The sequence below is a fragment of the Cottoperca gobio genome, chromosome 19 (assembly GCF_900634415.1).
Source record: "Cottoperca gobio chromosome 19, fCotGob3.1, whole genome shotgun sequence".
NCBI classification, from domain to species: domain Eukaryota; kingdom Metazoa; phylum Chordata; class Actinopteri; order Perciformes; family Bovichtidae; genus Cottoperca; species Cottoperca gobio.
The window spans coordinates 20,808,460-20,835,928 of NC_041373.1; the positions used below are offsets into that span (position 1 = coordinate 20,808,460).

Below are 27,469 nucleotides of genomic sequence, written 5' to 3' on the forward strand. Positions count from 1 at the left end.
ATCATTTTTAAAAGCATTATCTAATAATAATAATAATAATAAAGATACTGGGCTCTTGATAACGTGTACTTTGTCGTATCTAGATGAATGTATGTAAAAGAGCTTTAATTCTTTAACTTTTCCTCATGAGGGTTTATTTATGATTTAAAAAGAGAAGCAATCTGTCTGGAAAACAAACTTTATTTTTAAACGTCTCTTTCTCTTCACGTCTTTCTGAAGCGTCTCAGGATCGGACTGAAGGTCTGCAGCGCTGCGTGGATCTCAGCTTCACTTTTAGCTCCTGGAATAAATAACACAACAATAATTATCTGGAAAGACTTTATCACAATGACGTAAAGCTTCACATCCAGGGACGTAAATCAGGGAAGAGCATTGTAGGACGAAGACTAATATTCCTACAAAAATAAAATATTCACGTTGGAGCCAGAAAATAGGATTAATGTTTTTAGGTAAAAGTCAAAAGAAATCTTATATTAATATTAGTTATTATTATTAGTATTAATATTAATACAGTATTATTTTTTTTATAGGCATAAATTAATTAATAAATGTAGGTCAACAAAAATGTAGAAATTAATTTAAAAGATTTATTTATTTATAACCTAATAAATTATCAACTGGTATTCATTTATGTATTTATTTATTCGATGCATTTATTCATGAATGTATTTACATATTCACTTTTTTATTTCTATATTTATTATTTTAATTTGAACTTTAAAGGACCTACTTTTTTATTTGCCGAAATATATGACGAAATCAAATCTAGATACTGAAAGAACGTGAATATTACTGAAATATTTGATTTTCATTAGCAAGTAAACAACAATTTTACATCATTTGTTATTAAACATTTGTTAATCTGCGTTGCCGAGAACAATCAGATGATCGATTAATAACGTGCAAGTTACCGGTCACAGACATCTTCCCAGTCGCAAAGATGGTGATAGTGATACCAGGGACACCGTGGAAGTAAAGGCCCGGAAACAGCTCCGGTTCATAACTGTGGAGAGAATAACAAACGTTTACGTGAGAATAACAAACGTTTACAGAATAACAAACGTTTACGAGATATTATGGTGTTAGTAGCGGTTAGCGATGGAGCTAACTGCTTCCTGTCCACATTTGGTTGCCAGATTTGAGCTCTTAAAGCTGCAATCGGCATCATAATCTCTGCGCCTCGTATATCTCCGCTAAAGCCCATCAACATGCCTGTGCTCTGCGTCTTTGATTCAAACCAGTTTAAATAAATACAAAAGTGCGCGCTCACACAGACCATAACCCTTCAATTAAATATTGTTAATAAAATACAACAATCAAAATTAAAATGTAATTATATTGCCTGCTTCAGCTTTTAAATCAGAAGTCTTTTGAGTTTATTGGTGTTTTCTTTTCCCTGTTGAAGTCGCTAAGCTAACAGTTTAGCCCTGCAGCCAGTAGTTATGCTAAGCTAAACACATGGTGTCCCCTGACCTGCAGAGATGGTGGAGAGCCAGTTGCTCCAGTCTCACTGGGAAGCTATTACAACTGGCCACCACGTTACAGATCCTGAAGTTCAGGAAGCGCGCGGGGAAGCCCAATTTCTGCACTTTGCGGGCACACTTCCTGGCCGCCAGCCGCGCCTTCTGCTCACTGCACAGACAGACACAGTGTCCTGAACACCGTCTCGCAGCGACACAGTGTCCTGAACACCGCCCCGCAGCGACACAGTGTCCTGAACACCGTCCCGCAGCGACACAGTGTCCTGAACACCGTCCCGCAGCGACACAATGTCCTGAACACCGTCCCGCAGCGACACAGTGTCCTGAACACCGTCCCGCAGCGACATAATGTCTTGAACACCGTCCCGCAGCGACACAATGTCCTGAACACCGTCCCGCAGCAACACAATGTCCTGAACATCGTCCCGCAGCAACACAATGTCCTGAACATCGTCCCGCAGCAACACAATGTCCTGAACACCGTCCCGCAGCAACACAATGTCCTGAACACCGTCCCGCAGCAACACAATGTCCTGAACATCGTCCCGCAGCAACACAATGTCCTGAACATCGTCCCGCAGCAACACAACACTGAGATCAATCGGGTCCCACCTCTTGGCTCCTATGAAGACGATTTTTCCACTATTGTAGATCAACGCTGTGGCCTGCGGCTCACGGATCCTCATGACGACCGCCTGAAACACGAGAGGAACAACGACATGTAAAGTCTACATTGGTTCTACATTTATCTAAAGTCAACGCAAAGACGCAAAGAGATGCAAACATCACGACTTTAACATCATTACATAAAATACATTTTGCGTTTTCAAGTCGCGTGCCGCTCTTATGCTGCGTTCACACCTGAACCTCCACATGAAGCAGATTTACAAACATAATCAATGCAAAGACGCAACTCCTGCTTTGTGACGCACATGACGTGAATCACACGAATACGCTCTTCTTTTGTTGACATTTTTCAGGTTCTCCGGAAGTTGTTGAATCAGAAATGTACGAAAAGGTTATTGTGGCATCTGTCATCCATAATAAACTTCTTAAATATATAAGTTACACAGTGTGTAGGTATCTGTGTAGAAACATCATGTAGATGACAGAGCAGCTACAATGTTAGCTCAGCCCTGATCCACCAAACTCCATTCAGAAAACAAACATTTTAACAGTTGTTTGCTTGTCGACCTGACGGCATGAACTCAGACTGTTTATAAATCAGCAGCATGATGGAGTTATTATTATTTTGGTTCATACCGCTGTAGTAAATTACATTAATTCAGCCATGCATAAACACAAATGACATCGCTTCTGCTGGCACTGCAAAAATATCAGAATATGCTGCAAGTAATAATATTTGATTTCCTCCCAAAATGGTTTGATAAAGTGTTGACTTGAGTTCTTGATCTTTTGGGTCTTCTACATTGTTTTCCGGTGTGTGTACCTTTGGTCTGTACTCTACATTCCACGCTTTGCGAGCGATTAAGTGCAGATCCAGAGGGCAACCGAGCTTCACTGTAGAGACGACGTTCCTGCACACAAACACACAAACATACGACTTTTACGACGACACATGAATGTAGCACGACGATAAGGACGCTCTACATTATCGTAATATATGTAGTCAAGAGGTAATAATGCCTTTATAAGTCCTTATTAGAGGTTTTTGACATTATTATGTGTTAATATAAGTGTTAAAGATAACGAACACGTTTATTGTTAACGGCTTAGAGACTTCTTAAGAACGTTAATGAAAGCTTTCTAATATTTGTTTATAATAGTATTACAAACACATTTATTATGTCATTATTAAACCTCTACTAATCTTTTTTTGTTGCCTTATTAAGGTTAATAAATCCTTTATTATGCACTTATTAACATTATGCTTTTTGCAGCTCCATAGTTGGTAAAATGTGAATAATAAAATACATATAATACAATGTTTTAGTGGTGAAGCACAAAAACAAATGTGTTTATAATGCTATTAAAAACAATTATAATATGCTATCATTAACGCTTATTAATAAATAATGCTTATAAGCATCTTATAAAGCCGTATAACCTTCTAACTGGTGCTGATCACAAGGACCTTCATATAAACTGCTGCTGAGATGGTTTTCAGTGACTCACTGTATCACGGGGAGGAACTCTGGGGGGGTCGTGGGCGAGCCGCCTGTTATTGTTGTCGTTGTTGTCGTTGTTGTTGTTGTCCCTGTGTCGTCCTCGTGCTGCGTCAGGAGCTCATCAGGCATCGAGCTGAAGAACTGCTCGTCTTCTTTCTCCTGCAGAGAGAACCTGCAGTGAGCAGCACCTCCACAGAGCTGAACTTAAGTTACTAATCTTACATCTTGAGAGTGAATTTAACGTGCTGTATATCACATATTCAATACTTTCAGAAAATGCCATTTTCATCCATTATTAACACCTTTAAGTTATTAGTTATAATAATATGATGCATACACACATTACTCTTTAAAAGTATTTAAAGGCGGAACAACATTATTATTTATTATTTGTCATTTTTATTTTGTATTCCTCTTATTTCTATAATCTTTGTCATATATTTGTTATTATTAGTATTATTGTTGTTATTACTTTAAAGCCTGTACTCACATTTGCAATGAAGTTATCAAAGAAGCGCTCCAACGCTGAGTCTTCCATGGCTACAGAATCTTTTGTGTTAAATCAACTTTAATAAGTATTAAAGGTATAAATGTTATCTGTCTCTGTCTCTGGGATGTACACAGAATAATTATAAAGAATAATAAAGGCTTACATTCAAACAGACACTGTTGCTTGGTGACAAAGAGGAACAATACCTTGTTTCTTTTCAACAATACGGAACAAATGTTTATTTATTTATAGTTATATTTGCACATTTCTTATTTCTTATTTTCCTTTTGTTTGTTTATATTTCCACATATTGTTAATTTACTTATTTATTATTTTATTTATTTATTTTATATTTCCACATTTTGTATATTCCTTTGTTATTTAACTTATTTATTCTTATTCCCTTTTATATGTCCACATTTATTTAATAATAGATAAATGAGAAAACTGCAGTATTTATTGCTTTTGCATCAGAAACTGAGCATCAACACAAACTGTGAGACTTTATATAAAACAGCACATCAGAGTCCCACAGGATCATTATTATAATCATAATAACGTGTTACTCGTTGATAGGAGCTTGATGAGAATATTATAACGCAAACACACTTTAAATGTTTCTCCAGTAATTGAAGATTAAAGGTGGCATCCGTGGACTGTGATGCAGGTTTGCAGGGTGAGACATGGAAGAGGGTTTTACTCTGTGTCGTCCTTCTGCACTGTTTGAATCAAAGCGTCCTTGATGTTGGAGGTCGGCGCGGACAGGAAGCGGCTGTTGATGTTGCCGCTGTAATTATCTGCAGGATAAACATCCAGCAGCAGTAACAACACGTTTATACAGGGACACACTTTTACTGCTTTATGCCTCGACCTAGATGTGTTGATTTCAAATGTTTGTGATCAACTGAAGGAGGAAGAGTTTCTCCTCCTCCTCCAGATGAAGAAACTCTCGGATCTGCAAGAAGCTTCGATACAAAGAGAGAAAAGATTCAGTTTCTGTCGCTCCTCCTTCACTTCATGTTCTCACATCGCTTCCCTGTCATTTCCTTTCATGGTCTGAACTGTTAAGTCCTTTTCTTTCCTTTCCTTTCCTTTCCTCTCTTCCACTTTCCTTTCCTTTCCTTTCCTCTCTTCCACTTTCCTTTCCTTTCCTCTCTTCCACTTTCCTTTCCTTTCCTCTCTTCCACTTTCCTTTCCTTTCTTCCACTTTCCTTTCCTTTCCTCTCCTCTCTTCCACTTTCCTTTCCTTTCTTCCACTTTCCTTTCCTTTCCTATCTTCCACTTTCCTTTCCTCTCTTCCACTTTCCTTTCCTCTCTTCCACTTTCCTTTCATTTCCTTTCTTCCACTTTTCTTTCCTTTCCTTTCCTCTCTTCCACTTTCCTTTCCTTTCCTCTCTTTCACTTTCCTTTCCTTTCTTTCCACTTTCCTTTCCTTTCCTCTCTTCCACTTTCCTTTCCTTTCCTCTCTTCCACTTTCCTTTCCTCTCTTCCACTTTCCTTTCTTTCCTCTCTTCCACTTTCCTTTCCTTTCTTCCACTTTCCTTTCCTTTCCTTTCCTCCCTCCCACATTGCTTCTGAACCTTTTCCTTTACTTTCATGTCCTGTAATTTCCTTCCATTTCCTTCCCTCCACTCTCCTTTCCTTTTCTCTCCTGTTTGGTCATTTCCTTTCCTTTCACCCATTCCACTTTCCTTTCATTTCCTTTCCAGTAAATTCCTTTTCTTCTTCAAGTTAATCCCCCAAAATTCTCCAGAAGCCTTTCCCCACCCACCAGTAAAAGCTCTCTAGCAGAGCTACTTTAAGTAGTAGGTACACTAACAGCCTCCTTGTTGCCAGTGACTGTCAGTACTCTTGTTTAGTTGTGAAGTTCCTTCCCATTGGCTGTGCCATGTAATTGCCTGCTGCAGAGTGAGTCAGAACAGTATTGAGACCCGGCCTCTCCCTGCAGATGTGGACTGGGCGGCTCTGCGTGCGGTGGGTTACCGCAGTGTAACGTGAGCCCGCTCCGGCCTGCAGGCTCTCACTGTATTTTGGGATGTTTTACATGGGGCAGGACAAAGACACGTTAGCAGGCGGGGGGAGCCCAGCCTGAGCAGATGTTCCTGCGGGAGAAGAAGAAGAAGAAGAAGAAGAAGAAGAAGAAGTGAGATTATTTCTGCAGAAGAAGAAGGACACAAAGACGGTAAACTTGTGTTGTTGTCTGTTTAACTGATTAAACCCGACGTTATGAAGGACAGGAGGAGTTTGTGGTGCTGTGTGTTTGCTGACATGAACTTTGACTGTGTTTCTGTGTTGTTACTGGTTTTACTGCTGAGTTTCTCTCACCGGGTGTTTCCACTGTTAATGACAGACTAGCCAAAACATTAGCCACGTGCGGCCGCTCGTGAGCTCTGTCACCTGGGACATGTAATGTTTAATGTTTAATGTTATTCATTATTACTGCCTTAAAATGAGAAGGAAACACTTCCACAGTCAGTCATGATGATGATGATGATGATGATGATGATGATGATGATTATTCCTGAACGTCTTTGAACGACTGCAGCAGATTCTGTATAACCATGGCAACGGTGCTTCTCCTGAGTTACCGGCTAACGTTTAGCTAACCAGCTAGTTTACGAACTACTTAACCAACTAAATCAATGTTACAAGAACACTAATAACAAACTGACAAGTTAAAATTATGAGCTAGCTAACCAACCACTAATAATTCAATGTTACCAGCTACTAATTAACAAGCTAATGTTACTAGCAAACAAACTAACAAACTAAAACTAACTAACTGTCAAACTAACGAACTAGCTAACAAGCTAATGTTAGAACAAACTAACAAGTTAATGCAACCCGCTAGATAACCAACCAACAAACAAGCTAATGTTACTAGCTATTAACAAACTAAAACTAACTAACTTTCAAACTAACAAACTAGCTAACAAGCTAATGTTAAAACATACTAACAAGCTAATGTTACTTGCTATTAACAAAAAAAAACCCGAACAAACTAACTTTCAAACTAACAAACTAGCTAACAAGCTAATGTTACTTGCTAAATAACCAACTAAGAAACAAGCTAATGTAACTAACTACCAACTAACTAACTAATTAAGTAACTAATAAGTCATTTTTTTCAGCTATCTACCTATTAACTAAAAAGCCACAGAATAATGATTAACAAGCATAAGTCCGCTGACTCACTGGTTAAAAGCACCGTGAGATAAACAGACTACAAACGGGGGATCCTCATCATGCTGTTGATTTGGTCACTGGACAATATTTAAAAATGAAATATTCTGCAGCCTTCAGTTGTTTGAGTCCACCTGTAGCTGTTTTAAACCTGTATTGTTGTGTTTTTGCCTGTTAGCTGAGCCGGTGTTCTGGTTCTTTACAGATATGGCTGAAGATGTCCGTGGACTCTAAAAACTCCTGTGTTTTGCTGTCATCGCGAGACTCCAGGACTTCCTGCGTCTTCCAAAACGAAGACGAGAAAGATGACATCCCAGGAGTGGGAGAGGAGAGGTAACTCGTCGAGTTTCCTTCCAAATGTACCGCACATTTTAACGCAATTTCGAGACAATCGTTAAATGATATTGCGAAGGAATGCTGCAGAGTCAGCGGATAACTCTCCGTTAGGAGTTGTTTTGACCTCTGGCTTCTGGAAACTAAAGGTGATGGAACTTTTTCCTCTTCCACCCTGAGACAGCCCACAGTGCCAGAAATGCAAAAACAGTGCATCTCGTTTCTAAGAGCCTGTTGTGCGTTTTCTTTCCAGCCACCTGTTTTTATGCACATTTGGAAACAATACCTCACAAAAGCTTTCCAAGAAGCCAAATGAGCACAGACCAGCCTGAAATAAATCCCCAGTTTTCTACCTTTTTATTGACCTCTTCTTCTTCTGCATGTTTTCCACCTGCTGCTTCTCTCCGTCAACAAACTGCTGATAGTAACAAGCATTCTCTCACTTTTTACTTTTAACATTTCCTCCTAACTCGGTTAAAATCTGCTTTACGTTTGTGAAGCGGGCTGCCGTCTCTTCATCTCTTCTTCTGTTAGTGTCCGCTGTTTTACAGGATTGTGTTTCTCGTCCTGCAGCGTCCTGGAGATGCTGAGCTACTCCAAGTTCTCCAACCTGGAGACATGGCTGTGTATGCCGTCCTCGCTGCTGCTGCCCAGGGCCCTGGACTCCACCCGCACCTCCTCCTCGTCCTCCACCTCCTCACATGCATCCAACCACTCCTCCAACTCACAGCCCATCTCCTCCTCCTCCTCGTCCCCGGCCTCCGTCTCCCGTCGCTCCACCTGCAGCGATCCAGGAGAGACCGCCGCACCGCTCAGGTGAGTCTGTCATCGAGGAGATTACGAAGGTGAATTATGACCTTGAGAAGACACCAGAGAAGAGAACTTCCCAGATTACATGTGTACGTTTTCAGGGGAAAAAAACCTTTAAAACCTTTAAATTAAAGTTTTTTTAAAGCTAAAAAACTAATATTCTCAAATGTACTATATGTATACTATATTCTTATTATATATATATATATATATATATATATATATATATATATTATATTGCCAGAAAATAATTTTGAATTTCCAGGATTAAATCCATGAATTAGTTTAATTTATCTGATGTTCTGAGATTAAAATTACAAATCTAAAAGAATAGAAAAGGAGCCAAATGTCTTTGTTTAGAATCTCAGAGAATTAAGTTTTTATTCTTGTAAGTTTACCAATTTAACCTCATAAAATATCCAAGTTATTTTCAGGTAAATGTACCAATTTAATCCCATCATTTTGTAGATTCACCGATTTCTGAAGTATGAGAAAAGAAAGGTTTAAAGTGATGTGTTGAAGCTGCTGAGGTCCGCTCAGACGTCTCCCCGGTGATGGTCTGCAGAGATAAGCGTGTTTATAGATGTGAGGAAACATCAGGAAGCTCTTTAGGTCGAGGAACACAGAACGTATAGAACAGATGAACCGATAACAAGGACGTTTTTATGCTTCTAGACGCCGCGAAGGCTCGTCCATCATCAGATGTTATAAAACAGCCGCTCTGCTCTGAACTGTTTCTCACATTCATGTTCTTACAGCTTCTGGCTGTGATACACGGTGTCATGTTTGAAAAGTTCTGTTTTTGCCTTTGATGACAGAGAGACGTGTAGAACGTGAAAGGGAGAGAGAGAGAGATAAGGGGAACGACACACAGCAAATGGCCACGGGTCGGACTCGACATGCTTTTCAAACTCACCGCCGTGTTGTGGGGTTAATCTACGACTTCAAACCTGTTTATCTATTTACCTTTAAATTATTTAATGAAGTGTTTAGTTGTTAAATATGTCCGTTACAAATTCCAAACGCCCGACAACTGCTGAATAACTAATTAGACTAGAAGAAGCTTTTCAACCCACCGTGTTGTAGCCCAATAGCATGGATGTTGGATTTTCCTACTGTAAGTAAACATCAACTAACCCCCCCTGGTTGTTCATTTGACACAACGTTCTCCGGACTGATCAAACTGGATAAACTCTGATATCTGAAACACACACACACACACATTCTGCTCCTCAGCTGCTCCTGTTTGTTGCCTTGTTGTTGAAATATGTTGTTGAGAGAAACGATTGTCGGGATCATTTTTCTGAGTTCTGTTCCCAGGTGAATATTGTGGGTTATTTTTGCCATTACATGTACGTTGTGTTAGGAGTGCATGGAGACATGAACACTGACCTGGAAGAGAACGTGAGAGCTTTACATCGTGCTGCAGCCTCGAGCACAATGACTTTCACATCAGATGATCTCCGTCGTCTGAGAGTCAACAGAAACATCCGGAATGTGATTTCACTGAAGCTCTTCTCTCTCTGCAGGTCTTCAGAGAGGGACCCCCCCTCCCTCAGCCCTGCGCTGGGGAAGGAGATGCCATTCCTGACCACGTCTCCCCTCCCCATCCTCTCCTCCACCCCGGCTGGTGGACACTGCACCCCCCACAGCGGGGTCAGCATCAGGAAGCGGCGACGGCTCGCTGCCAGTCCTGGAGGCCTGCACTGGACCTCTGCAGGTAACATCACACACGCATGCACGCACACACACACACACACACACACACATACACACATACACACACATACACAGCTCATTATTCATATAATAAGATAGAAACTAATCTCCAGCCTCCAAAGTGACTCCTCCGTTTGATTTTCTTATCAATAATGATCATATTTAAACTAAATATCTTTGACATTTAAAGACGTCATTCGGACTTTGAGGAACATTTTTCACGTTTTCTGACATTTTAAATACCAATCGATAGAAAATAATCTGCAGTTTAATCCAACAAACGGTCCGATCATCTGACACCATCTTCTCCTCAAATTCTGATATAAAGTCTTCTCGACTCTCACAGACACGTTTCTCTTTCATTTTAGGTTTTTGCCTAAAAACACATTTAGTTTAAAGACAAACGTTGGACCTGCTGTCGTTACCTTAATGAGGAAAATATCATAAATAAGCGGCCTTATTATGCATTTTTCGTTGCGTTGCTGTGCATGCGAGTAAAACGGCGTGTGTGACAGCTCCAGCGGGTCGGCTCCATTAAGCCCGAGGAGATCCCCGGTGTTTATTGTCCGTGGGCTTCACTTCCTGTCCTTTAGCTCCACCCTGCTGGAGAATGGTAATGAGCTTCCTGTCCAACAGATTGCAGCTCGTCTCTGTTGCTCGCGGCTCATTGTTGAGTTTGAAACGTTCATCTTCACAAACCTTTTTGTCTCGTGACCCTTCAAAATAAAGCAGCGTGCAGCAATAATCTTTAGAGGTCTGAAGGTGAACGGATCCAGTATTTTGGAGCCAAAAATCATCAGCATTTTGTGGATCAGAAATGTGTATTTCCCGTCTTTCGGGTCCTTTAGTCATCTGATGTCACTTTAGATTTATCTCACGGCCCTTTGAGAGGGTCCCGACCCCCAGTGTGAACCACATGGCAGAGAGGGTTCAGAGGCACCTAAAGTTTTAGATTTCCTGGTTTTGTATAATCCGATAATTTCCTTCTTTCTTGATCCTGCAGCTTCGATCCAGATCCACTTCCTCTTCCAGCAGACTCACTGTTTGTTGTAGCAGCGTTTATACAGCATTGCAACCGCCCCCGTCTATTATCTTTCTACTTGATTAATGTCGTTGTTGTTGTTTGCATAAAAACACACAATTCAAATAATAAGAAAATCATTGATTGTATTTGTATTTAAATATTTGGCATTAGTAGTTTTAATGATTTATTATAATTTATAATGTCAGGAAGTTAAACAATTCAGAATTCATCTAATATCTATTTTATATTTCTGTGGAAACATCTGCAAACGTCTGGATTTAATCAAGTTTCTCACCAAAAACGACGTTTTACAAGATAAAACTTGAACACATCATGATAACGTTATAATTTACCTTCAACCAAAACTCGTTATTACTGAATAGAGCCTGAACGCACCATAATGTAAGTCAAAGCAACTCCCGCAGTAATTTAGATGCATCTCATTTAATGATCTGTATTGGTCACAGTTTATGTTATTTCTGAATATTTGTAAATAATACAATTCATGATTTTCTGATGCTGCCTTTTGGAGTTTCTGTTCAATGCTTCACTGATGTGCCACAACAATGTGCTGGCTTTGGTTAAGCAGATATTCTGAATCTGAGTTTTATATTAATTTAGGATTAAAAAGGAGACTTTTTCTTAACTGTCCAACATCCAGCCCCCACCAAACTACTGTTTATTTCCTCTTTATTTAACCTGCCCCCCCCTCTCTGATTTCTTCTTCTTATTTGACTTGTTTTGTGTTTTCTTTTTAAATCCCCTCGGGGGGGGAATCTGTTTCCTCTCATCTGTTTCTTTGTTCCACAGTTTTTATACTTTGTGTTATATTGAAAGCACTTAACTTGAAGATTACTGATTACTGATCACAGTTCAGTTGTTACATTTGATTTACGGTTATTTTGAAAGAAATGATCATGAAGATGTTTTTCAATCTGCTGTCATTGAACCTCCTCTGGTCCAGAACAGATTCTGCAGGATCCAGTTCTGTTAGTGATTTAAATACCAAACATACCGTCAACTAAAGTTCCCATGATGCAAATACAACCTCTGCTCTGTGTGACGGAAGCAACGAGGAGCATCTGCTGTTAGTTTGTGTGATTATGAAGCAAGAGGTCAAAGTTTCAAATCTGATTTTAATCTATGAAAATAAAAACAGCAAACAAGCAATGATGGTGTAACAACTACGGACAGATTAGTGAACCGGACAGAACCTCTGTGTGAAACTACTACTGAGATCTCTGGTTAGGAAATCACAAAGAGACACAACACGACTACAAAGAGACACAACACGACTACAAAGAGAAACAACACGACTACAAAGAGACACAAAGAGACACAACACGACTACAAAGAGAAACAACACGACTACAAAGAGACACAAAGAGACACAACACGACTACAAAGAGAAACAACACGACTACAAAGAGACACAAAGAGACACAACACGACTACAAAGAGAAACAACACGACTACAAAGAGACACAAAGAGACACAACACGACTACAAAGAGACACAACACGACTACAAAGAGAAACAACACGACTACAAAGAGACACAACACGACTACAAAGAGACACAACACGACTACAAGACACAACACGACTACAAAGAGACACAACACGACTACAAAGAGACACAACACAACTACAAAGATCCACAACACGACTACAAAGATCCACAACACGACTACAAAGAGACACAACACGACTACAAAGAACGACTACAAAGAGACACAACACGACTACAAAGAGAAACAACACGACTACAAAGAGACACAACACGACTACAAAGAGACACAGCACGACTACAAAGAGACACAACACAACTACAAAGAGACACAACACAACTACAAAGAGACACAACATGACTACAAAGAGACACAACACCACTACAAAGAGAAACAACACGACTACAAAGAGACACAACACCACTACAAAGAGACACAACACAACTACAAAAAGACACAACACGACTACAAAGAGACACAACACGACTACAAAGAGACACAACACAACTACAAAGAGACACAACACCACTACAAAGAGACACAACACGACTACAAAGAGACACAACACGACTACAAAGAGACACAACACGACTACAAAGACACACAACACGACTACAAAGAGACACAACACAACTACAAAGAGACACAATGTCTACAAACGTCAGTGTCTCGTATCCCCTGCAGACTCCTCGGTGTACGTACATGCAGTCAGATCTGCTTTAGTTGTATTTTCCCATCAGTTCTCTTCTGGCAGAAGTTTACTGAACATGTTGACCCTCAGTGTGGATGTTGGTCTGACTTCCCTCCAGCAGAGGGCGCTGTGTCTCCAGCTGTGAGGAGCTGAAACACTGCTGCAGTCAGTCTCTTTTAAATGCTGTGAACTGGCTCGTAAACTCACAACAGGAGAATTAATCTCAATCATCACATAAATGTGCAGTTTTATTAGAAAATAATTATATATAATTATTAAAAATAATAATAATTTTCTTATTTATGTGACAAATGAGACTGAAGACATGAAGCGTACATGTGTATGAATTCACGTACGTTCGCTTCCACTCAGAAAACAACATTTAAAAAGTGTTTTGCTTGTCGTCTTGTTTACAGACTTTTTACTAATCGGTATTATTATGAAGTTATTACTCTCTAGCACTTCTTGTGCTCACCTGATGACACGTCAGGCAGAATAGTTTGAATGCTAAACAACTAAGATTGTGATTTAGTTCCTTTAAAATAAAAGTGCAGGATCCCTGCAGCATAAACACATCCAGGGAGCTCCTTCTGTTTTATCTTTCTGAGCCTCCTCATGCAGTTTTAATGCTGACACCTCACACACACACACACCTCACACACACACACACCTCACACGCACACACACCTCACACACACACACACCTCAACACACACACACCTCACACACACACACACCTCACACACACACACACCTCACACACACCACACCTCACACACACACACACACACACACACACACACACACACACACACACACACACACACACACACCTCATACACACGCACACCTCACACACCTCACACACACACACACACACACACACACACACACACACGCTCTGAATGAGTGGAAACATGAAACCAGCAGAACAAGATGGAGGTCCTGAAACTACAGAGAGTTTAAATTTGACTTTTAAAAGATCCCGTCACCGAGACAGTTTAATCTTTACTTTTATCTTTTATAACTCGAAGCAGAATCTGCTGAGAAAAAATGTGGAATATATATATATATTCCACATTTTTTCTCAGCAGATTCTTTATTTATGTGTGTGTGTGTGTGTGTGTGTGTGTGCGTGTGCGTGTGTGTGGTGTCCAGTAACAGCGGTGTGTCTCTGGTTTCTCTCATCCAGGTTCGGTGCAGCGAGACTTCTGGTCACCTGATCTGTCGCCCGTGAACACGACAGCAGGCGGGGGTGCGAGGAGCCTCCCCCTCGCTGAGGGAGGCGGGGCGGCGTGGGCCGGCGACCGGGCGGCGCTGAGGAAGGCGGTTTCGGTCGATGACCGTCTGCTGCAGCCTCACCTGAGACTGCTGAGCCGCCTGGAGAGAGGCAGGAAGAAGCTGCGCAACAAACAGGTGAGTTTATATTTGTGGCGAGTGTTCTGTGTCTTCTACGTTCGGCTGGATTCTTTATATTAAACTTTTTATCTCTGATGTTTGGGTCTTGAGTTGTTTTGAGACGTGACGAGACTCTTCAGTTTATTTGTGTTTGACGGCAGCGATTATTTAAATAGAAGCTTTTATCAGAGTTAACGGTTCAGTGCTGTTCAACACTAGCCGTGTGCTACGTACGGAAACAAAACCTGCTGCGGTGACGATGAGGATGATGATGAAGTTCTTGACGTCCTTGGATAGAAAGGTTGACGTAAAGCTGTGGAGCTCGGCACTGAAAGTGCTTCACGTCGACTGAACAGTAAAGAGATCTGCGGCTCTGATTGGTTGTTTCTCGTTACGTGCGGTGAAAGTTAAAGCGGTTTTATCTCGCCGCACTGAAACGTGCATTAAACAAAGAAGAAGAAGAAGAAGAAGACTTCTCTGATAATGTGGTTAATGTGTAACACAGAGTTCAGGGAAACGTTCTGCAGTCGGGTTATTGGTGTTATCAGTGTAACATCGTGCTTCATGTTGTTCTCTGTACTCTCGACTTGTTGACGTCGTTGGTTCGATGTGTTTGTTTTCTGTTTCTCTGAGTGTTTAAACTCTGGACACGTGAAGCTCTCCAGTGAAACACTCATGTTCTCGGTGAGTCAGACACAGCCGGCTCCTCAGCCTGTCACTACAGACGGAGGAAGAAATCTGCTCAAATTAGAAGCTTTTACCAAATTCACAACTTTACGCTGGAAGAAAGAGCCGAAGACTTCAGACGTCAGACTCGTCGTCACGCTGAGTGTTTGTGCAGAACATCTACCAAGCTGTTGTTTCTGCACGTTAAGCTTCTGGCCGTCGCTCGAGTCGTCTTCTTGTGAAAACAGTTTAATTCTCTCAATATTTCCTGAACACACCAGATAGTCTCCAAGATAACGGGGAAAATATCTTTCACGAGGAAACAAAAGGTTGATTTCTCGTACGACTGCAACAAACAGAAACACAAGGAGCAGCTCCTTGTGCGAGGACACTTTATAAACACAGCTCCTGATGTGTGGCAGTGAGAGCGTCATGTGAGAGCTTCTGATGAGTCCACGCTGACGCTGCCATGTGGGCCTGACCGATGCATCGCATGAGTAAACATTGAGAGACGCTTGGCTTCTGGGTTTTTAGGAGGATGTGACTGAGGTTAAGTTTGTCGTCCATCATCTGCGGCAGCTCATCATTCCTGTCGCTGTGTTCTGTCATTTCACATTTGTCTGCGACACTCGCACGCAGGGACGTCACGAGAACCGATACTTTGGGACTAAGTCGATGCCAAAATTGTGAAAACGTTATCATGATGTGTTCAATGTAATTGTGTAAAACGTAGTTTTGGTGAGAAAGTTGAATAAATCCAGATGTTTGAAGATGTTTTCGATATAAAACAGATGTTATTATATATTATATAAGATGTTAGATGAACTCTGAACCGTTTCACTTCCTGAGCCTGAAGTGATGAAGGAAGTTGAGTTCTTGTTTGTTGTTACCGTGGTGTTGGATTTTATAAATGTCTGGTGTCGTCACTTTAGTGTTAATACAAAGTTTCCGTCTGTGACTTTGATCAAACTGCAGTTTTGTTGTTTGAAGTTTTTCTCTGAATAGATTTGGGTGTTTAGTTCTCGAGCTGCAGTGAACTCTGACTGATGATCTGCTGCTGAATGTATTTATGTCTCTCTAACTCGTTTTCCTGGCTCTCTGAGAGCAACCACTGCCCCAGTGCATCATGGTCCGCTCTGAGACTCCTCGCACTCGAGTCTTCGTGGTGATCAGAGCAGCAGATGGAGCGTTTCTGTTCTTTTCCTTGTGCCGTACATGAACCGGAGGTGCAGCTGGCGTCCTCTCCGCTCCGCTGTCTCAGTAAATAATAGATGTCCAGGCAACAGAAACATCCCCCCCCCCCCCCGCAGCAGCAGCAGCTCGGGGGTGTTTGTACCTCCACGCCGTCGTAAAAAAACTGCCGTTCTTTCTGCTTTTGTGGAAAGTTTCCTGCAGCAGTCGATGCGTTCTGCAGGACGCGGCTGAATCCTCTTCAGCTTTCTGCTGAAGGATCGACTCGTACATCGACACAGCTTCACACGAAAACTAAGCTACAAAACGTTTACATTTAGCGTGATGTTCAGTAACGGCTTTGTGCAAACATGGAAAAGCATTTGCACTGTTTATTAGAAATGACGGACGAGCAAATCCAGCAGGAAAAGTCACATTTTCCCTTAAAATAAAATAAATGATACATTTGTCTTAAAACCTTAAAACCTGTTACACTTGAAATGATTGTTCCGAGCTAATCCAAAGCTTTTATTTGAGTTTTACTGTTTTGAGTCTTTTTGTTTTTAACTGAAGAAAATATAATATTTTAAACCTTTTTAACGGAATTTACAGAAAACAGAATCGTGTTTTACAATAATTTAATTCTGCAGCTTCTGAGGAAACTTATTTCTTCCTCCCTCCCGAACATCTGCAGCTGCTGCTGCTTCTAGTTTACATCTTCAACTCAGCACCAGCAGGGGGCGAGCTCCTGCTGCGTGTGTTTCTGCCTCTTACTGCTGTAAAGGTGTGTGTGTGTGTGTGAGTGTGTGAGAGTGTGAGAGTGTGTGAGAGTGTGAGAGTGTGTGTGTGTGTGTGTGTGTGTGTGTGTGTGGCAGCGGCCATCATCTTTATCTCGCTGAGTCAACAGGAGTTTCCAGTCAATGCAGACAGACGGGAGTTATATTTACAGTCACTACACCAGAGCTTCACAAACTGTCAGCGGGGAGGGGGGGGGGGGCGCCTACGGACGTCACCAGACAGTTAATTCTACAACTTTCGATACCAGTTTGATACCACGGTAACAACAAACACTAACTCCATGAACTCAACTTAGTTTATTACTGTCAGGAAGTGAAACATCTCAGAATTATATAATTATATAAACTAACATCTGTTTTATATTGAAAACATCTGGATTTATTCAAGTTTCTCACCAAAAACTACGTATTTATAAGATTACATTTGAACACATCATAATAACGTTATAATTTACCTTCAACTAATACAAATATTTACTGATGGAGCCTGAACGCACCATGATGTAACTCTATGGAACCTGCGGCTGCCAACAGCTAACGTTAGTTAATGTGCGTCCCCTGAACGTGTCGCTAGTGACGTTACTGTCAGATTATTTACGATATGTTTCTCATGAATGTGCAGGAGCTTCAGTTCACTGTGACTCTCATGTTTCAGATTATTATTAATGTAATGCGTTCAAAAGAACTAAAAAATAAACGCTCAAAGAAATAATTGTTTTCACTGGAGACAGAAAGTTTGTTATTCTGTAAAAGGTATAAAACACATTAAGGACAAAAGCATTTACTTTACATGGATTTACTAAAACTAACGTGCTTTAAATGTAAGTGTTGTATCAGGACTCTTAATATTACAAGAAGGTTTAAGTTTTATTATTTATTCTTGCGGTTCCTCTGCTTTAAAACCTGCAGATATTATTCTGAATGAATATCTTTGCAGCTTCTTGTAAAACGTGTTCATGAGTGGATACAGGAATAATAATAATAGATAATATATATATATATAATAATCCCCTTCAGCCCGGAGATTATTAGTGAGATTATTAGTGATGGTTCATTAGTGACAGATGAGGTGAGAGCAGGTGAAACATGGCGTCTGCTCTGTCATCAGGGCCACATGGAAATACATGTTCCATACATAGAGGCCGGTGTGTGCTATTTACTCTTACCTTTTTCTCAGGCCCGTCTTTGTACACACACACACACACACACACACACACACACACACACACACACACACACACACACACACAGGGGTGCATTAAGATGCCGTGCTCCCGCGGGACTAATCATATCAGGGCACAAGTCAAGCAAGTCTTTCTGAACATCCATTGAGCTGCTCCGCTGCAGAAAATTCTCCATGAATCATCCACCGTGAAATATTAGCTCCATAAATTCAGCCTGCCGTCTTAATAACTCTAATCCTTTTAAAATAACAGCCCCCCCCCCCCCCACACACACACACACCTCAGGAGTGTGTGTCCGCATGATATGAGAGGGCTGCATAAATAAGTGTGCAGCGCTGCAGACGCTCAGGTTTTACTGCAGCGTGCACACACACACACACGCACACACACACGCACGCGCACACACACACACACACACACACACACACACACACACACACACACACACACACACGAAGGTATGAAGCTACTTAAAGTGCTCGTAGTGAAGAAGAGGAGACTAATGATTATTGACTTTCGGGGGGGGGGGGTATTGCGAGGTACGTGGTACATTTACGAGAAAGATTTATGGTTATAAAATCACGTCGTGAGAAATACTTCTCTGAGAAATGTGCAAGAAAAGAAATCCGACACTCGTGAGATTAAAACTGCACATTTACGAGACAATACTTCAGAAATGATTCATTTACGAGATTAAAATCAGAAAAGTATGAGAATTGCTTTTTTATATATATTTGCAAAATGTATAAAGTGATTAATTTGCGAGTCTGAAACTAACTTCTCCGTCCGTCAGTAACTTGGCTGTACGTTTAAATGCGTTTAAAGACGTTTAAAGACTTTTAAAGACATTTAAAGACATTTAAAGACGTTTAAAGACTTTTAAAGACGTTTAAAGACTTTTAAAGACTTTAAAGACATTTAAAGACGTTTAAAGACATTTAAATACGTTTAAAGACGTTTAAAGACATTTAAAGATGTTTAAAGACATTTAAAGACATTTAAATACGTTTAAAGACATTTAAAGACGTTTAAAGACGTTTAAAGACGTTTAAAGACGTTTAAAGACGTTTAAAGACTTTTAAAGACGTTTAAAGACTTTTAGAGATATTTAAAGACTTTTAAAGACATTTAAAGAATTTTAAAGACATTTAGAGATATTTAAAGAATTTTAAAGACTTTTAAAGACGTTTAAAGACTTTTAAAGATATTTAAAGACATTTAAAGATATTTAAAGACGTTTAAAGACTTTTAAAGACGTTTAAAGACTTTTAAAGATATTTAAAGACATTTAAAGATATTTAAAGACGTTTAAAGACATTTAAAGATTTTTAAAGACATTTAAAGACTTTTAAAGACGTTTAAAGACTTTTGGAAATATTTAAAGAATTTTAAAGACATTTAAAGATGTTTAAAGACTTTTAAAGACGTTTAAAGACTTTTAAAGACATTTAAAGACATTTAAAGAGGTTTAAAGTCATTTAAAGACTTTTAAAGACATTTAAAGACTTTTAAAGACATTTAAAGATATTTAAAGATATTTAAAGAGGTTTAAAGAGGTTTAAAGTCATTTAAAGACTTTTAAAGACATTTAAAGACTTTTAAAGACATTTAAAGATATTTAAAAATGTTTAAAGACTTTTAAAGACATTTAAATACGTTTGAAGACATTTAAAGACTTTTAAAGACATTTAAAGATATTTAAAGACGTTTAAAGACATTTAAAGACATTTAAAGATATTTAAAGACGTTTAAAGACATTTAAAGACATTTAAAGACATTTAAAGACGTTTAAAGACATTTAAAGACATTTAAAGACATTTAAAGATATTTAAAGACGTTTAAAGACATTTAAAGACGTTTAAAGACGTTTAAAGACATCTAAAGATATTTAAAGACGTTTAAAGACATCTAAAGATATTTAAAGACATTTAAAGATATTTAAAGACGTTTTAAAGACGTTTAAAGATATTTAAAGACGTTTAAAGACATTTAAAGACGTTTAAAGACATTTAAAGATGTTTAAAGACGTTTAAAGACATTTAAAGACGTTTAAAGACGTTTAAAGACATTTAAAGACATTTAAAGACGTTTTAAAGACATTTAAAGACATTTAAAGACGTTTAAAGACATTTAAAGACGTTTAAAGACATCTAAAGATGTTTAAAGACATTTAAAGATATTTAAAGACGTTTAAAGACATTTAAAGACATTTAAAGATATTTAAAGACGTTTAAAGACATTTAAAGACGTTTAAAGACATTTAAAGACATTTAAAGACGTTTAAAGACATTTAAAGATATTTAAAGACGTTTAAAGACATTTAAAGACGTTTAAAGACATCTAAAGATATTTAAAGATATTTAAAGACATTTAAAGATATTTAAAGACATTTAAAGACGTTTAAAGACTTTTAAAGACTTTTAAAGACATTTAAAGATATTTAAAGACATTTAAAGGTATTTAAAGACGTTTAAAGACATTTAAAGACGTTTAAAGAAGCTTAAAGACATTTAGAGATATTTAAAGACTTTTAAAGACTTTTAAAGACGTTTAAAGACATTTAAAGATATTTAAAGATATTTAAAGACATTTAAAGACATTTAAAGATATTTAAAGATGTTTAAAGACGTTTAAAGACATTTAAAGATGTTTAAAGACTTTTAAAGACATTTAAAGACGTTTAAAGACTTTTAAAGACATTTAAAGACGTTTAAAGACGTTTAAATACGTTTAAAGACTTTTAAAGACGTTTAAAGACTTTTAAAGACGTTTAAAGACGTTTAAAGACGTTTAAAGACATTTAAAGACTTTTAGAGATATTTAAAGAATTTTAAAGACATTTAGAGATATTTAAAGAATTTTAAAGACATTTAAAGATGTTTAAAGACTTTAAAAGACGTTTAAAGACTTTTAAAGATATTTAAAGACATTTAAAGATATTTAAAGACATTTAAAGATATTTAAAGACTTTTAAAGACGTTTAAAGACTTTTAAAGACATTTAAAGATATTTAAAGACGTTTAAAGACATTTAAAGATTTTTAAAGACATTTAAAGACTTTTAAAGACATTTAAAGATATTTATAGACATTTAAAGATATTTAAAGAGGTTTAAAGACTTTTAAAGACATTTAAAGACTTTTAAAGATATTTAAAGAGGTTTAAAGAGGTTTAAATAATTTTAAAGACGTTTAAAGACGTTTAAAGACATTTAAAGACGTTTTAAAGACATTTAAAGACATTTAAAGACGTTTAAAGACATTTAAAGATATTTAAAGACGTTTAAAGACATTTAAAGACGTTTAAAGACATCTAAAGATATTTAAAGACGTTTAAGACATCTAAAGATATTTAAAGACATTTAAAGAAATTGAAAGACGTTTAAAGACGTTTAAGACGTTTAAAGATATTTAAAGACGTTTTAAAGACGTTTAAAGATATTTAAAGACGTTTAAAGACATTTAAAGACGTTTAAAGACATTTAAAGATATTTAAAGACGTTTAAAGACATTTAAAGATATTTAAAGACGTTTAAAGACATCTAAAGATATTTAAAGACATTTAAAGACATTTAAAGATATTTAAAGACATTTAAAGATATTTAAAGACGTTTTATAGACGTTTAAAGATATTTAAAGACGTTTTAAAGACGTTTAAAGATATTTAAAGACGTTTAAAGACATTTAAAGACGTTTAAAGACATTTAAAGATATTTAAAGACGTTTAAAGACATTTAAAGACGTTTAAAGACATTTAAAGACGTTTAAAGACATTAAAGACGTTTAAAGACATTTAAAGACATTTAAAGACGTTTAAAGACATTTAAAGACGTTTAAAGACATTTAAAGACGTTTAAAGACATCTAAAGACGTTTAAAGACATTTAAAGACGTTTAAAGACTTTTAAAGACTTGTAAAGACATTTAAAGACATTTAAAGACTTTTAAAGAGGTTTAAAGACATTTAAAGACATTTAAAGATATTTAAAGACTTTTAAAGTCATTTAAAGATATTTAAAGACATTTAAAGACTTTTAAAGACATTTAAAGATATTTAAAGACATTTAAAGGTATTTAAAGACGTTTAAAGACATTTAAAGACGTTTAAAGACGTTTAAAGACATTTAAAGACGCTTAAAGACATTTAGAGATATTTAAAGACTTTTAAAGACTTTTAAAGACGTTTAAAGACATTTAAAGACTTTTAAAGATATTTATAGACTTTTAAAGACTTTTAAAGATATTTAAAGACGTTTAAAGACATTTAAAGATATTTAAAGACATTTAAAGACTTTTAAAGACTTTTAAATACTTTTAAAGACTTTCAAAGACATTTAAAGACGTTTAAAGACATTTAAAGACTTTTAAAGATGTTTAAAGACTTTTAAAGATGTTTAAAGACGTTTAAAGACATTTAAAGACTTTTAAAGACTTTTAAAGACGTTTAAAGACATTTAAAGACGTTTAAAGACATTTAAAGACATTTAAAGACGTTTAAAGACATTTAAAGACTTTTAAAGACTTTCAAAGACATTTAAAGACATTTAAAGACTTTTAAAGACTTTCAAAGACATTTAAAGAGGTTTAAAGACTTTTAAAGACATTTAAAGAGGTTTAAAGTCGTTTAAAGACATTTAAAGACTTTAAAAGACTTTTAAAGACATTTAAAGACGTTTAAAGACATTTAAAGATATTTAAAGACGTTTAAAGACCTCTAAAGATATTTAAAGACATTTAAAGACATTTAAAGATATTTAAAGACGTTTTATAGACGTTTAAAGATATTTAAAGACGTTTTAAAGACGTTTAAAGATATTTAAAGACGTTTAAAGACATTTAAAGACGTTTAAAGACATTTAAAGATATTTAAAGACGTTTAAAGACATTTAAAGACGTTTAAAGACATTTAAAGATATTTAAAGACGTTTAAAAACATTTAAAGACGTTTAAAGACGTTTAAAGACGCTTAAAGACATTTAGAGATATTTAAAGACGTTTAAAGACCTCTAAAGATATTTAAAGACATTTAAAGACATTTAAAGATATTTAAAGACGTTTTATAGACGTTTAAAGATATTTAAAGACGTTTTAAAGACGTTTAAAGATATTTAAAGACGTTTAAAGACATTTAAAGACGTTTAAAGACATTTAAAGATATTTAAAGACGTTTAAAGACATTTAAAGACGTTTAAAGACATTTAAAGATATTTAAAGACGTTTAAAGACATTTAAAGACGTTTAAAGACGTTTAAAGACGCTTAAAGACATTTAGAGATATTTAAAGACTTTTAAAGACTTTTAAAGACGTTTAAAGACATTTAAAGACTTTTAAAGATATTTATAGACTTTTAAAGACTTTTAAAGATATTTAAAGACGTTTAAAGACTTTTAAAGATATTTAAAGACGTTTAAAGACATTTAAAGATATTTAAAGACATTTAAAGACTTTTAAAGACTTTTAAATACTTTTAAAGACTTTCAAAGACATTTAAAGACGTTTAAAGACATTTAAAGACTTTTAAAGATGTTTAAAGACTTTTAAAGATGTTTAAAGACGTTTAAAGACATTTAAAGACTTTTAAAGACATTTAAAGAGTTTTAAAGACATTTAAAGAGGTTTAAAGTCGTTTAAAGACATTTAAAGACTTTAAAAGACTTTTAAAGACATTTAAAGACGTTTAAAGACATTTAAAGACTTTTAAAGACTTTCAAAGACATTTAAAGACGTGTAAAGACGTTTAAAGACATTTAAAGACTTTTAAAGACATTTAAAGACATTTAACCCTTTAACACCGAATCTGTCTGCGACGACACATTTTGCAAGCAAAACTTTGGATTATCGTAATGATGTCAAAGTTTGCACAATTGAAAAAATGTCAACGGTTTCTGAAAGATGAGACTCTGCACTTTACAGCATATATCGATTCATTACGGTAACTTCACTTACGTCCCTCCCGGAAGCCCGCGAAACAGCGCCTTTTGTTCTGAGCGAATACACACACAAGTGTAAATCAACACTTGTATTGCGTGGTGACTTGTTTAGAACAGTGTACCAAGTCTGCAAGGTTGCACTAGGTATGTAATTGTACTTTATATGCGTAAATGTGCGCGTCTTCTTCAAGTAGCTTGCGTCCTAGCAGAGGCTGTGTGCAGGCTGGAGCTGGAGAGGAGGAGGTATCACCAGAGATCACAAGGTGTCACCAGAGATCACAAGGTGTCACCAGAGATCACATTCAGGCCTGTAGATGGAGCTGTGGGGATGCTGGATGATCTTGTGATGCTGTCAAACACAGAAGCCCCTCACCACATCACACCACAAGATGGCAGACTGAGGCAGAGCCCGATGATGGACCCCAGGTGTCCAACCCCCTCTCGATATGGGAAACCCAGCACCAGGTGACATTTATTCCCACTTTGATGCTGCAGTTTTCAAACTCCTCTCTGAATACACAAACAAGAATGCAGCCAAAAGCCTGGAGAGAGGGAGACAGTTCATCTGGACTGAAATAACTCCAGAAGAAATGAAGAAGTCCACAGGCATGTTGCTGTACATGTCAGATTTGGACCTGCAGAAAGATGAGCAACTTTTGGTGTAAGCAAACCATTTTCCCAGAGAAAACAGGAGCAACAGGAACAGTCACTGGCAGTACCACCAAGACCTCTGCAGAGAAAAACGCCTGGACATATTTTCCATTTTATGGCCTGTTTTTGCAGATGTAAGAGTAAAAGACTCAAAACTTTTACTGGATATAGTTGTATACATTTCAAACTTCAAATGTAACATGTTAAATCTCTTATTCATGTACATTTGCTGTGTTTTTTGTTCACTAAACCACTAAACTCAAATTCCGCTTTTGTGTTTCTCTTCATTTTAAACTGTTATTACACTCTCATAACATGCAATGAATTGTAAATGACTGCCAGATATGGAAAGTTCCAGGTATTGTTGGAAAATGGGCAAAAGCACTAACTCACAGGACATTTCCTGACCTTTTTATAGTCAAAATAAGCAAAAAAGTCCAGGCGAAAATGTTGAGGCTTTTTAGGCTTAGGTGTTAAAGGGTTAAAGAGGTTTAAAGACGTCAGGACTGTGAGGAACTGTGCTGAACATTTTTCTCTAAAGTGTTGACATCGTAAACTTGAGTATTTATCTATTAAGTTTATTTTTTGCCATGGGTCGGATTCAAACCCTGGCCTTATTCGTCCTCTACCTGTGGTTTTACTACTTCTTCCACCGCCGATGTGTTTACATGCAGCTCTGCTCCAGTCTGTCTTCAGTTGAAGTCCAGCGAGCGTTCGATGCCCACGCCACTCAGCTTGTCACTCACCCGGTGGGCGAGCCTACGAGGTGCCAGAGCCGGCGGCGGGCGCTGCCAGCCTCCCTCATCTGCAGGCTCCTCGCCCGGCACATGAATGCCGGCTTTGCTGTACTAATTAACCCGCGGAGAAGCCAACAAGCCCGGCACAGTTCAGCTCTGACGAATATCAAAATACAGCCTTGTTCAAATTAGTAAGGTGAAGTGAGAAGTGGGGGGGGGTCAGCTGTCTGCGGTCACACTGTGTGTGTATGTGTGTGTGTGTGACTGCAGTAGTACATTAGTTTATATTTGAGCTGCATGTCTGTGGCCGACGTGATGAAAGTTAATTATTTTCACTATAGACTCAAGCAGACTTTATATAAATTTATTATATTAATTTGAGCTTTTAATGAAGAAAACACATTTTCTATCATTGAGTAAACTCCACTCTGTGACATATTTTATGGATATTTCCTTAAAGTCAATGCAGAATGATAAACTGCACAATCGTGACACAATAACTGCAGGTTGTATTTATTTAAACTTCAACACTTGTTTCTGCTGTTTCCTGAAACATGTGAAAAGGTTTGTAGAAACATCGAGCAGCTGTGAGGACGAGGGAGAGACGTTAACCAGCCGACGCTTGATTCTCCCACTTTAATCTAACTGCTGTGTGTGTGTGTGTGTGTGTGTTACATAAGCTGCTCACAGTCGACTCTCTGTGGACTCACAGGACCAACTCCTGCTGCTACTGACATGAAGTCATCTCACACACACACTCACACTCACACACACACTCACCCACTCACTAGCTCACTCACACACACACACACACACACTCTTTTATGACTCGGCAGTGTTCTCCAGCAGTGTTACCGTGACGATGAGCTGTACGTTACCGTAGAGTTCATATTATAGGAGATCTCCAGCACTGAGTCCCTCCGGCTGTCTGAAGTCATGCCTCTCGGGTCGTCCAATTGGACGATGGGTAAAAACGCAGATGACGTTTTTTCCACTTGAGGCGTTCAAGGTGCTGCTGCAAAAAACTTGAGTTTTAGCGTTGTTAATGTCGTCCATACGAACACGCCTGAACACGTGTGTGACATGAACATTCGCGCACGTGTCGGTGTAAACAGGAAGTAGATAACGTGAAGAGTTTTTTTGTAGCGAACAGTTTTGTGTCTTTATGGCACAATGTGTTGCCACATGCCGGCGAACATCGCTTTGGGTTTTTATTAACGCCGTTTCTCTCCATGACACATTGAATATTTATTTATTCTTTAAATCTCATTATTATGAGTTTCTTGATCTTTCACGACACACACATTGATGAACAGTGATGTTTCTGCACCGCTCCATCCAATCACCCATCAGTATTAATGAAGGAGAGGTCGTCCTCTGACATTACAGAGCGCGTCCTCTCACGCCAACACGCCGCACGTCTTGACATTCACAGAAATACCATCAGGCTGAGAGAGGAGGCGAGGCGGCGGGATGAAGGTTGGATCCAGCGCCAGGTCAGCGGAGACGAGCAGCTCCACGCCTCTGATCTCCTGATGAAATTCGCTACCATTAAACTTTATTTATAA

The 27,469-nt window shown here is 37.8% G+C and overlaps 2 protein-coding genes across 2 annotated transcripts; one reads left to right on the plus strand and one right to left on the minus strand.

The window, feature by feature from the left end:
* Positions 1–4,370, minus strand: LOC115024796 (TATA-box-binding protein-like). Its single transcript, XM_029456641.1, has 6 exons — positions 3,618–4,370; positions 2,932–3,019; positions 2,094–2,176; positions 1,474–1,632; positions 912–1,003; positions 1–280 (listed from the first exon to the last, which is right to left on the minus strand). Exons 1-6 carry the CDS (start codon positions 3,737–3,739, stop codon positions 204–206), a joined length of 621 nt encoding a protein of 206 aa, XP_029312501.1. The 5' UTR covers positions 3,740–4,370; the 3' UTR covers positions 1–203.
* Positions 4,371–5,951: 1,581 nt separating this feature from the next.
* On the plus strand, positions 5,952–27,469 carry LOC115024917 (uncharacterized protein DDB_G0271670-like). The gene is made up of 7 exons (XM_029456782.1): positions 5,952–6,282; positions 7,489–7,616; positions 8,190–8,432; positions 9,956–10,146; positions 14,563–14,786; positions 25,839–26,049; positions 27,255–27,469. The coding sequence occupies exons 2-7, from the start codon at positions 7,501–7,503 to the stop codon at positions 27,467–27,469; spliced, it is 1,200 nt and encodes a 399-aa protein (XP_029312642.1). The 5' UTR covers positions 5,952–6,282; positions 7,489–7,500.

What these genes read in the sequence shown, in the direction of transcription:
- LOC115024796 (XM_029456641.1), bottom strand. Translation starts at nt 3,739, where the DNA reads ATGCCTGATGAGCTCCTGACGCAGCACGAGGACGACACAGGGACAACA. An exon ending in GAGTTCCTCCCCGTGATACA is followed by an intron (nt 3,020 to 3,617) that starts GTGAGTCACTGA and finishes GTTTGTGTGCAG; the next exon opens with GAACGTCGTCTCTACAGTGA. An exon ending in GCTCTCCACCATCTCTGCAG is followed by an intron (nt 1,004 to 1,473) that starts GTCAGGGGACAC and finishes TTCTCTCCACAG; the next exon opens with TTATGAACCGGAGCTGTTTC.
- LOC115024917 (XM_029456782.1), top strand. Translation starts at nt 7,501, where the DNA reads ATGTCCGTGGACTCTAAAAACTCCTGTGTTTTGCTGTCATCGCGAGAC. An exon ending in CCAGGAGTGGGAGAGGAGAG is followed by an intron (nt 7,617 to 8,189) that starts GTAACTCGTCGA and finishes CTCGTCCTGCAG; the next exon opens with CGTCCTGGAGATGCTGAGCT. An exon ending in AGAAGCTGCGCAACAAACAG is followed by an intron (nt 14,787 to 25,838) that starts GTGAGTTTATAT and finishes GTTTACATGCAG; the next exon opens with CTCTGCTCCAGTCTGTCTTC.